This window comes from Sardina pilchardus, chromosome 5, assembly GCF_963854185.1.
Source record: "Sardina pilchardus chromosome 5, fSarPil1.1, whole genome shotgun sequence".
NCBI lineage: Eukaryota > Metazoa > Chordata > Actinopteri > Clupeiformes > Clupeidae > Sardina > Sardina pilchardus.
The window spans coordinates 18055128-18079729 of NC_084998.1; the positions used below are offsets into that span (position 1 = coordinate 18055128).

The 24602-nt window shown below is 47.2% G+C and overlaps 1 protein-coding gene across 4 annotated transcripts in view; it reads right to left on the reverse strand.

Annotated features, from left to right (window-relative positions):
- Positions 1 to 24602, reverse strand: part of LOC134080359 (actin-binding LIM protein 3-like) — a 79325-nt gene that overhangs the window by 51639 nt on the left and 3084 nt on the right. For all 4 annotated transcript variants that reach the window (XM_062536769.1, XM_062536768.1, XM_062536767.1 and 1 more), the window contains exon 2: positions 16156 to 16326. In XM_062536769.1, coding sequence (XP_062392753.1) covers positions 16156 to 16326 — 171 coding nt within the window. The remainder of the gene's footprint in view (positions 1 to 16155; positions 16327 to 24602) is intronic.

Sequence of the window (24602 nt, forward strand, 5' to 3'; positions counted from 1 at the left end):
ACTGTTTCAAAATAAAAGTCTTCACTAAAATAATTCACTATTAATTAATTCAACTATTTAAACTACTCATCTATTTAAACTGCTCAACTATTAAGTGTTTGGCTATTCCAACTGTCCTTTTTCATCAACTATGACCCCCTCCAACTGTTTCTACTGCCTGAAACTGTTTCAAAATAAAAGTCCTCACCCAAATAATTCACTATTAATTAATTCAACTATTTAAACTATTCAACTATTTAACTGTTCAGCCATTCTAACTGTCAGTTGTCATCAACTATGATTCCCTCCAACTGTTTCTACTGCCTGAAACTGTTTCTTAATGAAAGTACTTACTTCAATTATTCACAATTAAAGAAACATTTAAACTGCTCAATTAATCAACTGTTCAGACATTTTAACTGTCAGTTGTCTTCAACTATTACTCCCTCCAACTGTTTCTACTGCCTAACTGCCAGTTGTCTTCAACTATGACTCCCACCACCTATTTCTTCTGCCCAAAACTGTTTCAAAATAAGTCATCAGTGTCATAATTCCGTATTTAATAATGTAACTATTTAAACTATGCAACTATTTAACTATTTAACCATTCCGAATTACAGTTGTCATCAGCTATGTATCCCACCAACAGTTTCCTCTGCCCACAACTGTTTCAAAATAAAGTCCTCACACAATAATTATCTATTAAATAGCTCAACTATTTGAACTACTCAACTGTTTAACTTTTTGCTCATTCCAACTGTTAATTGTCATCAACTATGACTCCCCTCAACCTTTTCTCTACTTCACCTCTATCTTTGTCTCAATTTTCATGCACTCGTAATTCCCTGGAATTGCTTTCTCTAGTTGTTCACTGTTATTTAATTGTATTGTTATTTATTTGTATGTCGCTTTGGACAAAGGCGTCTGCTAAATAACCATAACCATAACCATAACCATTAAACGCACAAAAAGCGTTGAAGAATAATAATAAGAATAGTTGGAATAACAATAGAGTGCATTTTTCATGCACTCTAATAACTTATAACTAATACTATTGATACTGTAACGTCCCGTGTCAATGATGAGACAGTTTATCACAAACCGGTACTTTTAATAATGACTGTTGTCGGCCACAGCCACGCCACAACTCTTGACATGTACATGATGTAGGAGCCCAACTCACACAAGTCTTTTTAAGAACTTAGACACGCTACAATACTATGAAATTCATTCAGATTATTATAGGGTGTTGCAGGGATTGATATGGTGCTTGCTATGCTAAATACAAAATCCCAACACCCAAAAAATTACCACCACTCAAAAATATACGTCAGTCGTAACGGTGATGTCATCCTGACCTATGGTCTTCTCAAGCACAAAGAAGGGTGGAATATAACTTATTACAGCTACATAGGTATGGGTTAAGGGGCCATCTCCACCTTCTAGCAGGTTCGGATGGCTGGCCCCTTCTAACCCATACCTATGGGGCTGATTACGATTGATAATGCCAATTCAATGGAGGGATAACAGCCTTCTGAACCTGCAAGAAGGTGGAGATGGCCGTTAAGACTGACATATATTTTTGAGTGTTGGTAGTTTTTTGGGTGTAATATAAGCATAGCTCATCTGAAGTAGCCTAAATCATATATTGTTGGAAAGCTTGAGGAGTGTAGATGTGATTTAAGCTGTAATAAGTTATATTCCACCCTTCTTTGTGCTTGAGAAGACCATATGCGAGGATGACATCACCGGTAAGACTGACGTATATTTTTGAGTGTTGGTAGTTTTTTGGGTGTAATATAAGCATAGCTCATCTGAAGTAGCCTAAATCATATATTGTTGGAAAGCCTGAGGAGTGTAGATGTGATTTAAGCTGTAATACCCTTTGAACGCTTGGGGTGTGAATGCGATTTAAGTTACAAGTTATATTCCTCCCTTCTGTGTGCTTGAGAGGACCATAGGTCAGGATGACATCACCATTACGACTATATTTTTGAGTGGTGGTAGTTTTTTGGGTGTTGGGATTTTGTATTTAGCATAGTAAGCACCATATCAATCCCTGCAACACCCTATAATAATATGAATGAATTTCATAGTATCAATAGTATTAGTTATAAATTATGTAGGCCTACCTTGCATTGACAGATTTGCCCAATTATGTAATGTTAATTCAACTTCATTGCTAGCAAAACTACCATGCAATCAAGCCATTTATTAGACATAAAAGCCTGAATAAACTAGCCTGGCAAGCCAAACTACACAGACATGTATAGTTTGGGGTCGGACCATTGACAGAGTTGAAGCCTGTGGGTGGGATGAACAGTTGTCTTTCAAACTGCCTCTGCATGTAATAGGCCAGCATTTGTGACCAATCGTAGCCGGTCGGCAAAACGGCAAATACATCCTTCTTTAAAACGAATGACTTGAGTGCTTCTTTCTGCTCAAACTTCAAAGAAAAGCCCAAGTCTAACTCTTCCAAAGCCGATTCAAACGAGCACGCTTCGTTAGCCTCATCCAACTTTTGTTTTTCTCTATGGTTGTGCGATACGGTCTCAAACCTAATGCTAGAAGTATACTCGACGCACCCGACCTGTCGCGCGACAATGTGACGTCAAAATGACGTAATTTCCTGTGTCGCAAGCCACATTTCAGCCGCGCGCCGACCTGTCGGACACCGAACAATTTTTATCAACCGCGCGCGCCAACCTCGCACGACAACTAGGAAGAGATTGAAGCCAAGCTCACGGAGCCAGTGTCCTTCTACAGTCATCAACCACATAAACCACATTCAGGCATTATCATATAGCCTATCCAACATCTTAAATAAGCCCATTCATTTTTAAAACGACTGTAGTCATGAAGTTTGAATAATAGTAAGTTTGAGAAGTGGGAAGTTAACTTGGCTAGGCTGCAGCAAGAGTTGCCGTTTGGATGACTGATTTGTTTACAGTCGTGAACCACGTTGGATAAGTTAACGAAGTTACCAGTGAGAGTTGCAACAGGAGGATATTAGGGGGAAAGGACTAGGACCGAGGCACATAAGCATTCCAGCAAAAGGTAAGGAAGAGATTTATTTTCAACCAAAGGATATCTGCTAGACCTAAAAAAAAAATATATCTTTCCATTTAGGGAGATTACACTCATCTCATAAACGAGATGGTAGGCTAATCCTTCAGTTGTGCAAGCTAAGTCTGAAATATCAGCAAAGAAGCTAGTTGCTACTGCCATTAACGTCAATGGATACCGTGCCTCTGTTCAGGAGAATACTGCAAATTGTGTCGCGACTACCACACGCAAGTATACATGGTTACAACGTTCCCCGTGACGTCAACATGTCGCACGACAAGTCGGGTGCGTCGAGTGTACTGACCGCTTAACTCGTCGAACGAGGACGCATGGTCCAGCCCCCTGGCATCTTATCGGAAGCCGAAGGTGAGCTAAGGCGGGCTCAAGGACTCCGTACACAGATAGAGCGTTCTGATTGTCTAGGCTGAACTCGAGCCTAGCGCAGGCTTGTCCTCAACGGTGCGACCCTAGACCATCCCGCTAGGCAAAAATATTTTTGGCCGCTAGGGTGCGTCTAGATTTCTAGGCAATGAATAAACCAGATGAGCAACCAAACAATACGGTGCTGGGTAATGTGGCGTAGTCTGACATTTTTTCCCGATCTAAAGTTTTGCAAATGCACAAATCAATATGAAATGCATGCATTTATAAACCAGATGAAAAACCTGAATAAACCAGATGAGCAACCAAACAATACGGTGCAGGGTAATATATGGCGTAGGCTACCATTTCCCCCCCCCCGATTTCATCACTTTTGCAAATGCACAATTCAATATAATAACAACGCAACGAAACACAGCTCACTTCCTTTCTCCGATTTGAATTCTTCGTTTTACTTCGTCACTGCTCGGTAATTTCCGTTTCTGATTTCTGATTGGATTCTGGGATCCTAATGTGTTTGTATCGTGGTCAACCATGCGAATGCGTGATAACAGCCTTCTGAACCTGCTAGAAGGCGGAGATGGCGCCTTCTAACCCATAACTATGAGGCTGATTACGATTGATAACGCCCATTCAATGGACTGATAACATCCGAAGCGGGCGCACCACTGACACTTCTGCAGTCAGCTGTTCTGTCACTATGATAACTTTCGCATTGCGTGATGAAGGAGAAACCATTGGGAGAAATGGGGGGAGGGCACGGAACCTTTGAAATCAGTGACGTGTTTGTTGATGCAAATTAATTATTAATTTAGGCAAACATACAGCATACAAAGTGAAAAGATACTATGACTACACGCCAGGGGTTCTATACAAATAAACATAATAATTATCATTTTATGGGAAAAAGGGGCTTTTAGAAAACCCTTATAGGCCTACATAAAAATGCACTTAATTTTGTTTGGAAGAGAAATTAATCTAACTTAGGTGTCCCGGGACAGTGTCTGGGTGTCCCGGGACAGTGCTTAGGTGTCCCGGGACAGTGTCTAGTGTCTCGGGACAGTGTTTGGGTGTCCCGGGACAGTGTCTGGGTGTCCCGGGACAGTGCTTAGGTGTCCCGGGACAGTGTCTAGTGTCTCGGGACAGTGTCTGGGTGTCCCGGGACAGTGTCTGGGTGTCCCGGGACAGTGCGTAGGTGTCCCGGGACAGTGTCTAGTGTCTCGGGACAGTGTTTGGGTGTCCCGGGACAGTGCTTAGGTGTCCCGGGACAGTGTCTAGTGTCCCGGGACAGTGCTTAGGTGTCCCGGGACAGTGCTTAGGTGTCCCGGGACAGTGCTTAGGTGTCCCGGGACAGTGTCTGGGTGTCCCGGGACAGTGCTTAGGTGTCCCGGGACAGTGTCTAGTGTCTCGGGACAGTGTTTGGGTGTCCCGGGACAGTGCTCGGGTGTCCCGGGACAGTGTCTGGGTGTCCCGGGACAGTGCTTAGGTGTCCCGGGACAGTGTCTAGTGTCTCGGGACAGTGTCTGGGTGTCCCGGGACAGTGCTTGGGTGTCCCGGGACAGTGCTTAGGTGTCCCGGGACAGTGTCTAGTGTCTCGGGACAGTGTTTGGGTGTCCCGGGACAGTGCTTAGGTGTCCCGGGACAGTGTCTAGTGTCCCGGGACAGTGCTTAGGTGTCCCGGGACAGTGCTTAGGTGTCCCGGGACAGTGTCTGGGTGTCCCGGGACAGTGCTTAGGTGTCCCGGGACAGTGTCTAGTGTCTCGGGACAGTGCTCGGGTGTCCCGGGACAGTGTCTGGGTGTCCCGGGACAGTGCTTAGGTGTCCCGGGACAATGTCTAGTGTCTCGGGACAGTGTTTGGGTGTCCCGGGACAGTGTCTGGGTGTCCCGGGACAGTGCTTAGGTGTCCCGGGACAGTGCGTAGGTGTCCCGGGACAGTGTGTAGTGTCTCGGGACAGTGTTTGGGTGTCCCGGGACAGTGCTTAGGTGTCCCGGGACAGTGCTTGGGTGTCCCGGGACAGTGCTTGGGTGTCCCGGGACAGTGTCTGGGTGTCCCGGGACAGTGCTTGGGTGTCCCGGGACAGTGTCTGGGTGTCCCGGGACAGTGCTTAGGTGTCCCGGGACAGTGTCTGGGTGTCCCGGGACAGTGCTTGGGTGTCCCGGGACAGTGCTTAGGTGTCCCGGGACAGTGTCTGGTTGTCCCGGGACAGTGCTTAGGTGTCCCGGGACAGTGTCTAGTGTCTCGGGACAGTGTTTGGGTGTCCCGGGACAGTGTCTGGGTGTCCCGGGACAGTGCGTAGGTGTCCCGGGACAGTGTCTAGTGTCTCGGGACAGTGTTTGGGTGTCCCGGGACAGTGCTTGGGTGTCCCGGGACAGTGTCTGGGTGTCCCGGGACAGTGCTTAGGTGTCCCGGGACAGTGTCTGGGTGTCCCGGGACAGTGCTTGGGTGTCCCGGGACAGTGCTTAGGTGTCCCGGGACAGTGTCTAGTGTCTCGGGACAGTGTTTGGGTGTCCCGGGACAGTGCTTAGGTGTCCCGGGACAGTGTCTGGGTGTCCCGGGACAGTGCTTGGGTGTCCCGGGACAGTGCTTAGGTGTCCCGGGACAGTGTCTAGTGTCTCGGGACAGTGTTTGGGTGTCCCGGGACAGTGTTTGGGTGTCCCGGGACAGTGCTTAGGTGTCCCGGGACAGTGGCTGGGTGTCCCGGGACAGTTCACAGGCCACCAGCAACAGTACAGTACAGTTCTTGCTCCCGGGACAGTGCTTGGGTGTCCCGGGACAGTGCTTAGGTGTCCCGGGACAGTTCACAGGCCACCAGCAACAGTACAGTACAGTTCTTGCTCCCACTGCTACTGGGGGCAGGGCAATCCTCTAACTTACTAGTTGTCATCACACTATGTTGTATTCGTGTTTGCATTGTGATTTTCACAATAGTCCTACTCCTACTACTTCACACAAAAGTTCCATTATATTCATTATTGAATATGGCCAGTGCTCTACTACAGCTCACACAGCTGTGTTTTCATGTCCATCAGTTCACTATGAAGTTGATTATACCCGAGGCAACTTTATGAGCAATGCTGCTGGGCCATGTCCCCAAGTGTTGTTGTTCTGGCACATTCCTATTGATGTTGAGCAACATCTATTTGCTTGAGAACTTTAATCATCAGTAGGCAAATTTCCATGCATCCAATCACAACACATGGAACCGGTTATGTGGTTGCCCAGTAACATTGCTAAAAAAAAGAACTATGTATCACCACCTTAAAACTAGGGAGAGTGATGAACCAAACAACTAGCCTATTAAAAGCTTAAGGGGAACAACAGCCAAACCCAAACACATTCTTAAGAGACTCCAATATGAACCAACTTGAAAGTCTTTTTTAAATTGGCAATAAAACACTCACAGAACACTGTAAATGTGTGCTTTTTATCCAGATAATTAAAACCATGAAAGAGGTCACAGTTGTAAATCACCTCGTTTTATTAAATTGTGATCAAAATAAAGCAAGGGTAAGATTTTTGAAAAACAAGTTGTATTTTGTTTTTGATGCACTGCAATGTCTAAATTATGTCTAAGTTACAACCCTTTCACTGACTTAGTGCCTTGTCCATAATGCACAACTATGCACAAATACAGTACTTACTGCATGATATCTATCAATACAACGCTCAAAGGTCCAGGAATGAACGCTAACATTTGTAGAATCGGTATGGGGGAAGGCCTCTGAGAACCATCCAAATCACGGTGGAGATTTAATTATCATATACAGAACAAAAGAGGTGACCTGCACCAGAGGCATGATCCATGGGCATAGTTCAAATGACTCTGTACGCTTGGATAGTCCTTCAACCAATCAGACGATCCGAGTGTGCCAGGTGGATAAGCCAGTTTGTGATTGGTCCCTGCACATTTGTAATGGAAGCAGGAGAGATAAATGTGCATGTTTGCAGGGTGAAATCCCATCGCCGGCAGATCTGGCTGGGTTTACCTAGTCTACCTCTTACCCTCTAAATGTCAATGAGTTGCTAATACCATTGTCTGGAGAAAAACAGTGCAGACTCCCCAGACTAATGTTTTGTCTCAAAAGACTGAGCTTGGTCCGGTGATAGCCAGGCTAGGTACAGTAGGAGGGGCTTTTGAAACAGAACATATGCCAAGAGTTTGAGAAGCTCTAGGTTCACTCCTCAAGGTGCTCTCATCAAGGTCACTCTACAAGATTGATGCCCGGAAATATGTCCAACGTGCTTCCGTGATTGCTTTTTACTGGAATAAAGATTGAAGTTGCATTAACCGAAGAAACATCTGATTTTTTTTCTTTTTTCCTATGAACACCTCATGTTTTCCTTACAATGAGTTCAACATCTTCCAGACTGCTGAAAACTCTGAACTCATAAATAATAAAGGTGATTATTGCAAGTCCTTGTTCACACCCTTGAAGGATAAATGACCAGTATTTCAGATATTTCTGCACCACAACACCAAGGTATATGACAAGGTCAAAGCTTGTGCAGGAAGCTAGCCTACATACATAACCTTGCCTACATGTGACATTACTGCAAAAGGATGATATGACAATACGATAGATCTGTCCCAGGGGTGACAGTGGGATAAAATTATCCACATACTAGATAAGATAGTGTAGGTATATGACAGTAACTGTGAGGGGAGATGTTATTCGAGAGAGAGGCTGGCATGCCTTGGAAGATTTCCCATTTTAACTCCATCCTTATTCAGGATCATTATAATGGCATCTACATGGACTGATTACAGATATCTGTGAGCAGACTGACACGAGCTCCCATTGCTTATACATGAGTATCCACAAGACAGCAGCCTGACACCACCATTGGACAAGTCATGATGAAGTCAATGCACTCAATCCCACCTTGGTCAGGCACGCGGTCTCACTCGCTGCGGCAGGTCAGCAGAAATCGACCGCAAGGAATTCAAAGAGTATCATACGGGTTACCGGGCTTCATGATTAGCTGAGTCGTGGGCTGTCGTGCCCTCATCTCTCAAAATGGACGCACGTGCTGCACAGTGTGGGCCCTCGACCTAGTTTCGTTAGCCCCGTGACCTTCAGTCGTCACCTCTGACCTCCCTATAGCCAAGTGCGTCTCAGCTGTCCGCCGGACCGAGCTGAAATATAGCGCATCACTCGTCGTGTTTCCTCAGCCGAACCACCGCAGTGTTTACCAGACTGAGTGTCCTATTAGCACGTCTGCGTGGCTGCCAGAGTCCTCCCCGTCCCTCGCCCCCTCAGCTGAAGGGGTCTGGAAACACACTTTGAGTTAACATGCTGCCATTCCATTAGCGGGAATGAGATCTTCAGATTAGCCAAAGGACAATTATAGTATTAGCGCAGCAGCACAGGCTACATCCCAAAGTGTTTGTGGGCGTGGCCTTCACAGACAAGCGACAGACACATCACACAACTCAAATAAGGGCTGAAGTCACACAGGATTAAATCCTGAAAATATTTTTCACCTTCACCGCTAATTTTAATTTTCTGAGGGCAGGCAGCTGGTTCTGTGTCTATCAGATGGCTGAGAGTGAAAATGGACACAGCGTGTCTTAATCCGGTGTGGGGTGGGTCACGCTGTGCAGGAAAGTAAAGGGATTATCCCATCCCTCCCCGAATCCCAAATCTGGGTGAAGAGCTGAGTGGAGCGCTACTGCAGCCTGACGCGTGCCCACCACCATCACCACCACCACCACCACCACCACCACCATCACCACCACCACCACCACCACCATCACCACCATCACCACCACCACCACCATCACCACCACCATCACCACCACCACCACCACCATCACCACCACCACCACCACCATCACCACCACCACCACCACCATCACCTCCACCACCACCACCACAGCAACTGTCCACCAGCCCCACTGGCTCCTCCTTCTGAAGCCAGATATGTCACTTCTCATGGCTACACTGGTGCGCAAGCGTGAGAGACGCCCAGCGCGGTTCCACGATAAGGAGAAACACAAGACCATGACGTTGCCATGGGAACAGTAGCATTATCCACCTTTCTCCCCTCCCTCCCTCCACACACACACTCTCTCTCTCTCTCTCTCTCTCTCTCTCTCTCTCTCTCTCTCTAAAACCACACAACTAGGGTCGGTTCCTTCCCCCACCCATACCCTCCCCTTGCCTCGCATTAAGGAATACAAGCTTGCAGTTGAGGATGGTTTTTTTTTGTTTTTTGAGGTCACACACAGCTTATCTCACTTTCAAACAACTGTAGCCTAAAGCTCCAGTTGAGATCTAAATGTGTCCAATGCGTGCATGGGTATACGTGCGTGGAGGTGCGGTGCCAGGGGTAGAGGCCTTCGGGCAGCTGCTCTCCGTGCTGGACCCACCTGCTGAGGTCACCACAGGAGCTGACAGAGTGACCCCCCCACAAGCCCACCCAACCCCCTAACACTCCCCGCAAGCCTCTCTAAACCCCACAGCAGGCCACGTCCAGACCCCGGGCTCTTCTGTGAATCCACCGTGGAGCTCTCTCTCACACATTCTCACATACCACAGCCCTGCTTGCAGCATTCCTCCAACAGCCAAACGCCTCTCAGCATCAAAGCCACCCAAAAACAGAAAAGTGCCTCTTGTTTTTTCCCCCCTTTTCTTCTGGAAGTTTCCAGAGCGTCCATAACTCAGGGCACCCCAGCAGTTACCCCTTTGAGCCTGCCACCGTTAGCCCGACATAAACCGTTTGAGTCTGCTTTTAATCACCGTGCTCTGAGGCAACCTCGTCCTGCAAATGGCTCCCCCCGTATTAAATAGCCTGGGTAAACTATTATTTACAGGAGTCGGAGCACAGGGCCAAAGCTGATCACATAAGCAGATTGATGAGTTTTGAACGTTGAGATTAATCTTCCTACCCCTGCAGCGGGCTCCGACCGTTATGGAATACTACTGAGGCGAGCGAGCACAGACTGTGCGATAGGAATCTATCGCAAACATATCAACATAAACTACGATCCATATCTCGGGTGGGCTATTTTTATCTGCACATGGGTTACAGTATTTTTTAAGCACCATGGAAATCATTTCTACCATTTAGATAGATGAAAATGCTGACAGTATCAGTTGTGCTGTCTGTTGTATTTCCACCTGGAATGGCCAGGTGGGTTAGAGAGAATAACACACAGTCCTCATGCATCATTAAACAGACTATCTGTGTGTGTGTGAGTGTGTGTGTGTGTGTGTGTGGCTCCACAAAGGGAATGTTCTCTCTCAAAGGACAAGAAAACAGAAGACCGGGAAAAGAAATGCCACATTAACAAACAATCCACATTCGACCGGCACCTACACTCAAAGGAAGGAAAAACGAGAGAGAGAGAGAGAGAGAGAGAGAGAGAGAACAAAGGCAAGAGAAAGAAGGAACATGCCGGAACAATTTGGTACAGGATCTCTTTGGAATACCCAGTGCTTTTCTCATTTTGTGGGAAGAGCGGCAGCCAGGAGGAGGGTAAATGATGTGGTGGAAAACCTGGAGAGCGAGAGACTCTTTCCACTGCACGAGAGGGAAGAATGTGTGTGTGTGTGTAGTGGTTTTGCTGGAGCTTTAGTTTAGCTTTAAGCAAATCCAGTCTGACTGTCACCTAATACTGCCGGAGTAGGCCACCGCGCTTTAGACTAGGCGCTAGAATAGCTTAGCTCACAGCTTTATCGGGCCTATCAAAGAGATGCTATGGTGCCGTAGTGCATTAGGCATTTAGCAAAGCAATTCTCAGAGGACAGACAGTGAGGGAAAAATAGAAAGTGAGAGAGAATGAGACAAGAGAGAAAGAGAGAGAGAGAGAGGGACAGAGGAACCGTAGAGTAAGAGAAAACACCACCTTAGCAATTAGGAACTGGTTCAGAGTTGTTACCTCAGGGCCTGTGGCCATTACAGCAGAGGAAAGCCGATGGGAAATACACCAGCTCCGCCAGTGGAGAACCAACAGTGACTTAACTACTCTCACACCCTGCCCAGTTAGCAGCACCAAAAGCTACAGAGACACGAGGCATGTCCACACTCCGCAGACATGCCCACGGACATGAAGCAGGTCACTATTAAGCTAACAAGCTCAGGCCACAGCCAGCCTCATATGCATCTACTCTCTAAAGAGACCAGGGAATCAACGTGTAAAGTGAAGTGAGTGATATGATAGCTTCTAATAAGGATTCAGTAAACAATGGTTTGCAGATGGAGGAGTTTATGATGCTTGGCGTGCAATCTTAATATATGATTTAGCGCTGTAGCACTACCTGGGATATACTGTAACATTTCAGAGAAAAAAACATTATTTCCCAGTTGAGGCAGTACACTGAATTAAAACAATCTGTCTGAAATGAAGAGCAGTACCCCGTTTGTGGTTCTTACCAAAAAATCAGCAACGGCAGCAGTAACATCAGAAGCTTAATCTTCATAAATAGAGTTAAATCACAGGGTCAACATTTTCAGGGGCAAGTCCTTGACAGGGTATACTTAATACCCAGCCGTCTAGACTGGACGAATCAAAGCAGACTGAACTGCAGAGGATGGAATTTATCTGGATCCGAGAGGATTCACTAACTGCAGAAACAGACACAGGGCGCACGTAAACCCTAGAGGATTCACACAAATGTTCCATCTATCTATGTACTTATGCATAGGACAGAAACATAGCAAACCCTGGTCTGTTGCTCTATGAATCTCCTCTTGTGGCAGTCCAGGATATAAAGTATCACACAATCATAACTCAGCCACACTGAGTCGTATTTCTAGTTGTCGTCATCAACTATGTACAGTAAAAGACACAATCTTTAGAGCTATCTTCACAGCATCTTAGCATTTGTGTGGACTAGTGATGTGTGTACAAGGTAGATCAAGAAAACAGGCCTAGAAATAAACAGAGGAGTGAGGAAATAAAAGAGAGAGAGAAAACCTGAGAGAAACAGGATAAGTTGTTTTCTTGGTGGAATGCAAGTGTAGGCTTTGTACTCTGTGTGTGAGCGTTTTAAGTAGACCAAATTCACAAGCCACAGGCTGCAGCGATCTATTTCAGTAGTCCTCGGCTCTCTTGTGCTTATTTATCTTTTCGGTTTTACGGCTGGACAGACGCCTTCCACTGCTGCCGCCCCGTAGCCTGAGGGACCAAGGGATGGACGGATGAAGGGACGGAGGGAGAGAGGGAGGGAGAGAGGGAGGGAGAGGTCTCTGTTGCAGCCTGCCCCAACTCCTCCGAGAGGAGAGGGACACTCAGCAGGCCAGTCTCCTCTCCTCCTCACCTCCTCTCCTCTCCTCCTCTCCTCTCCTCACCTCCTCTCCTCTCTTCTCCTCTCCTTTCATCTCTTCTCTTCTCTTCTCTTCTCCTCTCCTCTCCTCTCCTCTACTCTCCTTTCCTCTCTTCTCCTCTCCTCCCCCATCTCTCTCTCCACAATAGGAGAGCGAGGGCATCCATGGCTGAAGCTGCCACTCTGCGGACCTCCCCGTCTCTATTGTTTCTGTCATCAGTGCACTCGGAGAATGCGGTCGGCCCATCCCGAGGCCGGCCGGCTGGCCGCCCGGGGACCGGGAGAGCGGCCAAGCATATTTGCTAAAGTTTCCATCATTGCGTCCGACAAAAGATGCCTTTGTTGTCCTAACAGTTGTGCACTGTGAGGAGTGAGGAGTGGTGTGCACACACTGGGATAAAAACTGGAGTGGACAGACCATCCGAGGATACAGAACCAGACAAGCTAATTTATTACTGCACTTAAACTTTGAGGAAGTGCCGTGAAAGCAGAAACCTAACTCCAGGGGGAAGGTCATTAGCCTTAATTAAGCTAAAATTTCTGAATCGATATAATTAAGTGATTACAGTATGCCTATTAAAACATTGTCTGGTGTCCAAAATGTATAAATCACAGCTAGTTCAACAGGAAATCTAGAATCTAAAAAAATGTACAGTTATTCTAAACCCAAAATAATTACAGTATTAATCATTTCTTGGACACTTTCCGTCGTCCGTCTCACTGTTCTCTGTTCGAGGCAGAGACTGAACAGAAGGCTGCCACGCTAAGTGCCAAGTAATGGAATTCATACTAACATGATAAATACACTGTTGGAGATTCTGTGCACATACACATATTGACTATGCATATAGGCATCAGTTGATCAATTGCTCGTGCTTTGCTGGTAACAGGTGCTGCTGTATTGGAAAATCTAAGTTCCACAGAAAAAATTAACACCCCAAGCAATATTATAACTTAAGATTCTATCCAACTGACCTTTTCAACGTTCAAAAAATGATTCATTAAATGCAGTCTGAAAGTTGATTTTTAGATCACTCCTACCACAGAATGCATCCAAGGCTCACCATGATTTGCGTTGGATGCACTCCATGTCTAACATGCACTAGCTGATCTATTTATTACTGAATGTTTGCTGCTCCTTTAAAAGGAGCTAATGCTTAGCATAGACCCACACAGCTGGGGGTGATGGAAGGTCCCCTCTGACTGCGTTCTCACCCAGTTCTCAGGGCAACTCGCTGAAATTGAATTCCTCTGTGTCCCCCCCCCCCCTGTCCGTCTCATGTGGGACAAACACATGTTTGGCAGCCACGTGACCCAATCAATGGCTTTTTGTTTTCGGGAGGGGAAAATGATTTCATGCCCGGCTGGGCAGGGGGCCTCGCTCCACACATTCTTTATTGGCATCTTGGCACGGAGTGGACGACACGTCCACTCACCTCTCGAGGCCCTGCAGCGCGGCGCCACCATCTCTCAAACACACACAAAACGCGGGTGTCACAAGGACATCATACGAGGGGCCATACATGTATTGGTGGTGGTGGTGGTGGTGGTGGTGGTGTGTGTGTGTGTGTGTGTGTATGTGCATGTGTGTGTGTGTGTGTGTGTGTGTGTGTGTGTGTGTGTGTGAGAGCGCGCGTGCGTGCGTGTGTGTGTGTGTGTGTGTTGGTGGTTGTGGTGGTGGTGGTGGGGAGGGGGCCTCTTCAAAGCAACTGGCTCCAAGTCCCAACATGCCAGTTGAGGGACACACAGGGGGTGGGGTGGGGGTGGGTAGTGAAATAGTGGCATGTTTCTCCATATGAGCTCTGTGCAGAGCAGCTTCCACTGCATGAGTTCTAGAATGCGGCAGTGGGGTGCACACAGGCCTAAGACAGAGCTGTGAGCCCCACAAGAATCACAGGTGAGTAGGTGCATGAGAGTGCCATAAGAATCACAGGTGAGTAGGTGCATGAGAGTGCCATAAGAATTACAGGTAAGTAGGTGCATGTCAGATAGATATTTCTGGAATGCCCTGCCCAAGGACATGAGTGGAAAAGTGTGCATCTGTTGTAAGAGGCAGACAAACTGAATCATCACACACATAAACACACACACACACACACACAATCCCCCAACCCCCCCTCCAACCCCAACACACACACACACACACACACACACACACACACACACACACACACACAGGGCCTGTAAGAGAGCCCACATTTAGCTCAGCTCTGAACAGAGACCAGGGGGGGCAGGTAGGTCAGAAGTATGTATAATGGTCTAACCTGTCTGCTCACTGCCTGCTACTCTACCACATTACTGCACACATCACTGCAGCCTGTGATAAGGGCTTATTTCTATCGCTTGCATTTGGCACCAATTCTGGAAGCTAACGCAGATGTATTCCTCCAGGAGGGAGGATATCTGATGCTCAAGATCGCCACTTCATAGCCATATTCTTTTTTCTTTCCGGATAAAATAAATAACTCAACTAAATTCCAGATTATGAGAAATAACAGCCTATCAGCACATGCAAGTCTAAGGATAAGCAGAGAGAGAGAGACGAAGGGGGGTGGGGTGGGGGGGTAGAGAGAGATGAAATGATAGGGACAGAAAAAGAGGGAGAGAGAGAGAGAGAGAGAGAGAGAGAGTGAGAACGACGGAGAGAAAAAGCCCACCTATTACTGCGCTTCAGGGTTTGTGGCGAGGCTTCCTATTGGCTGTTGCTCACTGAGTGTAACCACCATTCAAGGCAGGTTGCCCCTTAACATGGTTACCACAGCAACAGCTTGCATAATAAACATGGCCACGTGAGCCCCACCAGTTTGGAGGCAGACAAAAGAGGGCCAAGTGGCCAACCAGTCTCCTCTCCTCTCCGCACAGCACAGTCATCCCTGTGCTCACAGGCCTGTGCTGGGTGGGTCCAGGTATTTGGGACACCTAACCCTCCAAAAATGGATGCAAAACCACTGCAAAAAAGATGACAAGCCTATGGTCTTTTTTTCATATACTGTACCTCAAAATGCATTCTGTGCATTAACACAAATGCAAGTTTAGCTCTCATGTGCAAAACCAAATTGCGCGCTTGTAAACAAAAGCAAGAATTCCGGCGTGAAACTCTTCCGTTCCTGACTGTAATAATACTGCATGCAATTCCAGAGCGTGTTCTGAAAGGCAGCCATTTTGCGGGGGCCAAATGTCAGAGGAAACAGGAGATTTTACTTGTCTAATTGGTGTCCCCCTTCTTCAGGCTGATGCTACTGTGTTTGGACGGTGTGGGTAACTGCCTGTCTGTCCCAGTGTTCTGCCTTGCAGAGATGGAGTCACTCTGTGGGACCGGAGGAGCATTGATGCTGCTATACTGACATCCGCCAGTGATCACAACATCTCTGAATGCTCAAGGCTGCTAACGCTAGATCAGACCCCTCAGGACTTCAGGATCCTCACGCGTCCCAGTTTTCTCCGGGCCAACCTACCTTGACACGTGAAGCACTTGACGTGGAAGTGGACGTTCTGGACGCGCACCACCTCGCCCTTGCAGACGTCCCTGCAGCGTTGGCAGTGGATGGTCGACGAGGAGCCGTGGCCTCGACCGCCTCCACTGCTGCCACTGCTGCTGCTGTAGGAGCCGGGCTGGTAAGGACCTGCTGGAGAGGACACACACACACACACACACACACACACACACAAGGGCATGAGTAACCAACTCACTCACGACACACCCCATAAATAATACACCGTCATCCATCACACGCAGCCAAAAGAAGCTCATTCGTGACTGTCAGCTTCATTCAAATTTTAAAAGCAATCGCGATCCTTGGAGAGGAAAACATTGTACATTAAAGCGTCTCACCCGAACTTCTTCTTCACAGAAAATAAACAGTTAGCGGAAACGGGGGAACAGGAACAAATAAACCCACATGCCACCCGTGACTCCGACAAGCAAAAGATCGAGCTTCCAGGTGATTGTGCACATACCGAGCACGGTACACTGAGGAGGAACTGCAACCAGCTGTCAGACCTTAGTCTATTCAACCACAAAGTATCTCAGGGCTCTGCGACTGGACAAGGCTATTCATGCGTTTTTTTTAGTGCAGCAAGGCACACTTCAATGGGAAGAACTCAGAACAGTATACAGACAATTTCCACCCTGAAGAGGAAGACAATACAATAATGCCTCTGCGGTTAATCCACTCTCCATGAGAAAGGACAGAAAATACACTCGTCGTCATGAAATGCCAGGTGCTGGTATGGTTGTCAGGGTGCTCCACATCACGGATGCGGCTGCCTCTTTTTTTCGCCCCAGCCCCTGCCACTGAAATTAACATGCTACAGCTGCCACCCCCCTCTCCGCACACAATTCTAGAAACATCTGCGACCGCAAAACAGCCCTGAGGGGCAATGTGTGGAGAGCATACGCCAGGGCAGGGGGCCAGGCACAACATGGGCCTGCAGACGGACGGGAGAAGGGCAACGTCGGGCGCCCCGCGACGACACCACCACACAGACGCAGCCCCTCCATCCACGGCCAGCATGGGTCTCTCTAATCCATTTTATGTGCGCGGGCAACATCTGTGAGTTAAACCCAAAGAGCCATGATATGTGACCGGAGCATATGAGCTACTCCCAGATGGGGGCTGCTGCGGACGGCAAATTATTGTTTATGCACAGTCACATCAGCGCTGCGCCAGTAAAATCAGACAGCAAGTGTCTTGCCCGCAGTCACCCCCCCCCCCCCCCCCCCCCCAAAAAAAAAAGGAGGAAAGACAACTTGTATTCTCTTCAGCGGTTTTTGATTTTATGCTTTGTTAGAGACACACTGTGCTTGGTTCGGGGATTTTCGCTCTACTTGTGCACTTGTGCAGCGACAGGAAGCTTTTTTATCACGTATCGCCCGTTCCATTGTTCCTTCGCACAAAGCTGCCAGGGCCCGCGGTCGTGGAACTCACCGGAGTGGCCCCAAACCCATTGTGTCATAATACTGCCTGATTAAGCCGAACGCAACTCATAAAAATTAAACTGTGCGTGACGAACCAGCCAGAGGGACGGATTACCAGAACAAACGCAATCCAGCGACACAATGGAGGTGAGTTTGTTTGGATCCGAAGGTTGAAGTTTAAAAAAAAAAAAAAAAAAACACACACACAACACTATCTACTTCCATGGCAGTGGTTAAACAGCCAGCACAGTTTGTTAATTACAGTAACAAAGCAATTCAGTGCTTCAGTGGACATATGCATAATCAGTTGATTGATTACTTAGAAATACACACACACACACACTGACACACATAGGCACACAAACACACATGCACACACATTCAGACACACAGGCATGCACACACATACACACAGAGAAAAAGACAGAAAAAAGGTAGGGGAGAGAGATAGAGATAGTGAGAGAGAGACATGCACACACACACACACACACACATATTTGAAACTGTAATGTTGCGTGGATCACACAGACACATTCACTATAAACCACATTCATAACACATAAGCCACCAGGGCTTGCCGTGATGCAATCTGAAATGATGCAATTCTCTATGATGGACATCACTTGCCTTATCTCTACAACTCCAGTTTGAGGACAGTGACATTTTGGCCCAGTCATGACTAAAGCCGACCCAACTCTATTAGAGTCATTACCAGAGACGGCCGGCGATGGAGCTGCCGACAGAAAGGCCCCCTGTGGTGACAGACTGAGCTGTGTCAACACGAGCACATTGAGCTCATCAGAGCAGTGGCCTCCTCTGATTGTGCCGCCTCTTGTAACGGTGCCTTCAGCTCAAGCGTCAGAAGAGCAAAGAGTGTATTATGCTCTGGAGACCGGCGAGTAGACTTTCTGAGCACACGGCAGCCGTAGAGTTGGGGAGAGGCCAAATGTAACAGCCTCTGTGGACAGAATTGGAAGATAGGAGTGTGAAGCCGGTGTGTAGCCAGGTGCGTGAAAGTGACAGCGAGCGCGAGAGCACACACCCGCGCACACACACACACACACACACACACACACACACACACACATACACACACACACACAGGCACACAGACACACACACACACACACACACACATGCAAAGTCCTCCCCTCCTCCTCCAAAAATGAATGTGAGATCAAGCATCCGAGCAGAGGAGAGATGACGGTGAACTCCTGAAAGCCGTGCCTCCCCAAGAGGGCCGGGAGATAAATGAGCCAGATTAGAGATGAGAGTCTGCAGGAGTGCCTCTGAGGGCGCACGGAGAAGAACAGAGCAGCACGGTGACACCAACATGCACACACACACACACACACACACACAGACAGACATACACGCACGCACGCATGCACGCACGCACGCACGCACACGTGAGAACACACACACACACACACACACACACACACACACACACAGATATGAGAGAGGAGCAAGAGAAACATATGTGAAAAAGATGGTATAAATAGGCATATCGCGGTAGCAGACTGCTGTTTGTCATTCAGCCGGGTGATAATTCTCATTCATTAATAATGGTTCTTAAGAGCGTGCCACTTTTGGGGGATCAAGAGGGATTTCGCCCTTCCCCATCACAGGGGGCTCTTTCAAAGCCTGCGGCAAGACAGCATAACCACATGAACTCCAGGCAGAGTCTCCTCTGCAGTAAAACAACATGTACAAATGAAAGGATTAAAGGTCAAAAACACGATGGAATATCCACCTTATTTGTGAAACCCTACTTCCGGTTCCGGTTTCCATCCTCCGTCCATTCTGTTTACATATTATTATAATAACTTAGTGTGGTCTCCCCAGGATAACTGTAATCTTCTTCAACTTATATTTCTTTTGACATTTTCACAATTCTGCACTCAATATGGATATTCCATATACTACATGACCATCACATTAAAATAAACACAAATCTCTCATGGATGACGCCCATTGTTGGCTCGCGGATATCGTGGATGGAAGAGATCTCAACCCTAATCACAAAGGAAGTATAGAAAACTACAGCACTCACTCACTTGGAGCCAACTCTCTGTGGTGTTGTGTGCGGGGAGACTGGCTTGTTGGCCCACAAATAACTCATAGTCAATCTAAATCATCGCCAATAAAAGGTGCCGTAAAAGGACTACAGAGCAACACGAGGCCCTTGAGGCCATCCAGAGGACCATTTCAAAGGCCAATTCATAAATAAGAGCAGAGGAGAGGAGGGCCGGGCGAGGGTCCAGAGATGGCCTCTCCAGTGCCACTTCATCAGGCTCAGAAGGAGAGGCCAACCGACGTGCTGGAAGGGAGCGGAGAGAGGGGCTTGGGGTGTAGAGTAGACAACATCAAGGTTTTCGGCTCAGCGGTTTGATCTTCTCTGACCTATAGAGGATTTCGTGGTCTCCCTCAACTAACTTTCAAGTGTTCTCTGCACTACTCAAGAACGAACTCTAGAAGACTCACGGGACTAGAGCTCTCTCTGCTTCTCTGTCAAAGTCCATGTGATGGTCAGAGATAGGAAGACATATAGGCAAGGGAGACAGGAGAAGATTATACAGATCGTACGGTGATTCAATCAGCCTCAGATAAAGAGGGAAGCCTTTGATTCACAGTCTCTGTGGATAAGAGACTGATTCAATGATGTCATCAACAGAAACAACACTTGTGTACTGTTATGGATCATTGAGTCTAGCTAGAGCACTTCAACAGCATAAGCAGCATTTGAGTGAATGTGTGTATATGTGTGTGTGTGTGTGTGTGTGTGTGTGTAGAGATAGAGAGTGAGTGAGTGTATAATCCATATTATCGTCGAGTCCCATCCCTAGATAGAGAGCCCCAACTAAGGCAAAGAAATCTCCTCTTCAGTGAGATTCAGCCGTGGGGGAAATAAGAGCAATTAGCCGAAGAAACTGCTGCTAATTTTACTGTCATCATAACGTTGCCATGAAGATTAATGTCCAGGAGGATGCGTCTAGATGTGAAGATTAGACTTGACAGGCCTGGCGCAGGACTATTCACTGAGAGTGTTCCAAATGTGTGTGCATGTGATTGTGTGTATGAGTGTGAGTATGTGTGTGTGTTTATGTGTGCATCCGATTTGTGTGTGCGTGTGTGTGTGTGTGTGTGTGTGCATGCGTGCATGCGTGCATGCATGCGTGCGTGCGTGCACACACGCCTGCGTGTGTATGTATGTGTGCTTAAAAGAATAATTTAGATGGTCTCTCTCAGTACCAGAGCATTAATTCTACCTGCAAACCCATTATAATATTGCACACTCAGTGCCCACAGTTTTAGTAAGCTGTCAGAAAAGATACAGCAGATAGTTTAAGTTTAATATTCCTCTAAGCTGTAAAGCTGAGTTGTTATTTAGCATATTGATTTTGGTAAAATGATTAACTAATCTATCACTTACAATCTATTAAGGCGAGTACCACTGCAAAAATGTTTGCTTTAGAAGAAGGCTGCAGGATTCCCGGGGTGATAACAGACCTCACTGGGGCTGCCTCCACAGACCTGTTGGCTAGACTCGTGGCGAGAGCCTAGGCATTTATCAGGTGTGACACCCATTGACTGAGCCTATGAGAGGTGTAAATCACCGTCTGACAGGAGTTCTGCACCAGATTATAATGCGCTGGCATAAGCATTACAGAGCGCTGGTCATATCGGAAAACCTCACATACATCACGCCCAACACTTCACCTTGCTGCGCTTTCATTTTGCTCTGTGTGAGTCTGCCATGCGTTTTTAGCTGGTTACTCCTCCATTTTCTTAGTGACACTTATTGGCTGCCTTGAATCGAGGCATGTGTATTTAATTAGCGATTCTATTGAGGTTGGTACAGTTTCTATTCTAGGCCTGTAACGGACGATAACCCTTTAATCTCTGTTTTGTTCAGTTTTGTTCTGAAGGAGGCGTTTGGCACAGATTTGTCAACAACTTATCTAAAAGAAGAACGGACTTGGCGCTATGCGTGGGCCACTTTCTTGTTTACGTTGAACCCTTTAATACTGTAGGTGGTTCACTTCAGCTAGCAATTTGCCTAGACTGTGTTCTACATGGTGACCACTCCTCCAAATCCCCCTGGGTGCGCTGTGATATTACAATGATATTACCACTTAAACGGCTCTGTCTCTACACTGGCCCTGACACGTCTAGTGACGGCAGCTCCACGCACGCCTGCGGTCAAGCCGCTGTCGTCCTTGTCATTTCATTCCGATGGCGTTCTCAGGAGGGATTCCGACATGTCAAGGGTGGCCCTCCGCGATTTATGGCTATTTTTTTGCATCGGTTGACAGGGTTAGGCGTCGCTTGACAGGGGTCGTACTCAATCCTGCGTCTCAATGATTGGCTCAGTCATGCGGTTTCAAGGTCAGCAAGAATAAAAATGAAGGGCTGCGAACGCATAAGCCTCACAAAGCTTGTTCAGAGAGTTACAGAGACAATGAAGATGTGAGAATGAGCGCACCGAAAGCTTAACTGAATGGCCCGTGAAGTATTGATTCATCAGGTATGAATGGCTGTCAATGGGATTGCTATGCTTCGCTTACGCTGAATTGAAAAACTCCTGTCTCTATCTACTTGTTGTTATTTTCCTGCATGTCTCAGTTGACTTTCTATTATACCTCAGCAGCTATTTGACTTCTGATGCAGCTATATAAAACAGCTACAGTGGAATAGCAGTAAGCCTTTTAAACCTTACATACTGTATACTCCCAGTGCTTACATACAAAGCAACACTGGGCAATCACTAGTTGATGTCAAAGTGGTACTGCCTTCAACTGTACATAGCACAACTGGGGCTACTTTCCTATGTGCACACACAGCCATTACATGTAGCTGTACACAGACATGCACATTCATACACACATACTGTACACACACACACACACACACACACACACACACACACACACACACATGCACACACACACACACACACATGCGCGCGCGCCGTGCACACACGGAACCCGCAAACACACGCACATGCACACGCACACACACACACACGCCAGGTGGCTCACAGTTCTCTGGCTATAGCCCCATTCTTTGTGCCATCTGGGCACAGGGCTGGAGCCAGCATCCAGGGTGTACCCTCCGGAACTGGCTCCCAACCCACCACAGCTCCTGTCTGCTGGCCTCCCAGATAGTTGTGTTGCTAGGTAAAGCTTTGCCTACAAGGGCCTCGTTATTACATCATAGCGGAGTGACCAATCGCTAAAAGTAGAAGCTCAGATAAGTAACCCAGAATGGAGGCTTTTCAGTCCCTTACAACAGATACGGAGAAAATACAGAGTGGCTCTCCAGCGTTCTGGTCCATTCCGGAGTATTCCGAAGATATACTACCACTGCGACAGAGTGTTCGGCATCAAGCAATTTTATTTTTCCTGAGGCAGGGCTGTTCATCACAATCCACCCGCAGTAACAGAACACAGGGACTTACAAGTGCATCAAGCCACTGTCATGATTCAAATCAGTCAGCTCAACCAACAAACTTTTTTTTGCTGAAATTTGCAATAAAGTACAGTATACTCGTTTTTTTCATTCACCCTTCCTTCTATGCATCCATCCATCTGTTCAGTTTTTCTGGAGGCCCTTTCCAGCCACACAGGACTCTGACTCCACAGGAAGAGAATGGTCGTAACTGCACTCGGATTCATATTGCCAAGGGGGCCTAGAGAGCCTATTTCCTTGCGGGATTATGGGCAGGGAAAAGGTCAAAGGTCAAGTGTTTACTACGACCCTTTGAACCGTGCTCGCATGGGCAGTAATTACAGCAACACACTGAGGGAATGGGAAGAGGGGGATGACTAATGACACAAACACAAAGCTCCCTCCGTATGCTGGGCCCATGGCACAGAGGATTCCACGGCACGCCATGAATAAGACTACGCATTCCTCCATGGCATGTACTGTTGTATTGTTGTCCTTTGCCATTAGGCTAGCACAGCTTCAGACATTCCACACACCGCTATAGATGTCAACTCAACAAGCCCTAACAAGCTGGAAAATCTCTGAGGCCTACAGAGTCAAACCTGTCAAAAAAAGCAAACCAACAAGAAATGAGCAATACTATGGAAAAAGTAAGTGGAAGATGTGTGCGTCCATGTCTTCAGAAAGAAGAAGATTGAACTGTACCATTACAGATCGGTTACATTCTGCATGAGCCTTGCATTAGCCACACTTAGCAGATTCTTGCACTGCCCGGCCGGCCACACTGTCCTCTGCATGGCAGGGTCACAGTAACATGAGAGGAGGCAGCTTGCCTGGCGGGCTGGGCCATGGCTGCAGGTGATTTCTGCCTGGACGGTCTGCTGTGACCAGCAGTGACAGCCTTGGGGAGTGGGGGGCAAAAGTGCTGACTCTGCTCTTCCTCCAATAAAGGCTTGCGAGCTCAGGGGTGCAAAAGGAACACAATGTGTACCACTGTATGATGCTGGATGCAAACAAGAGTCAGAGGTACATGTACTGTAGATCTGTTAGATCTCCAGCTGAGGACAATAAGGAAGGGAACAGCTGACCATGATTGGAGAATATGCCTGAAAACCACCAATTACCAACAACAGAAATACTTGGAAAGACAAATATCAATTTATTGTCAGTTTATTCTCAGAAATGTGGAAAAAACATGCAACAAACTGAACAGAGTACTGTAAAACAGCACAAGGCTGTGAACAGACAAATTCAAGGAGACATCTTGCTATTTCATCTTGTGGTTGGGATTTGGCTGTGTGAAAACAGAACAATCCAGAGTGACAGCTTGAATTGGCCAGTTGTCTGTCATGGGCACTTATTCCGCAAGCCTTATCTTGACAAAACATGTCAACTTAATTCAAATGGTCATCAGCGAACACTGATAGATAGACTGATAGACAGAAAGAGATAGAGAGACAGAGAGCCAGACAACACATAGTGGTAGAAGAGAGGAATAGAGATGAAAGGAGAGAGTGCACAGACACGCTG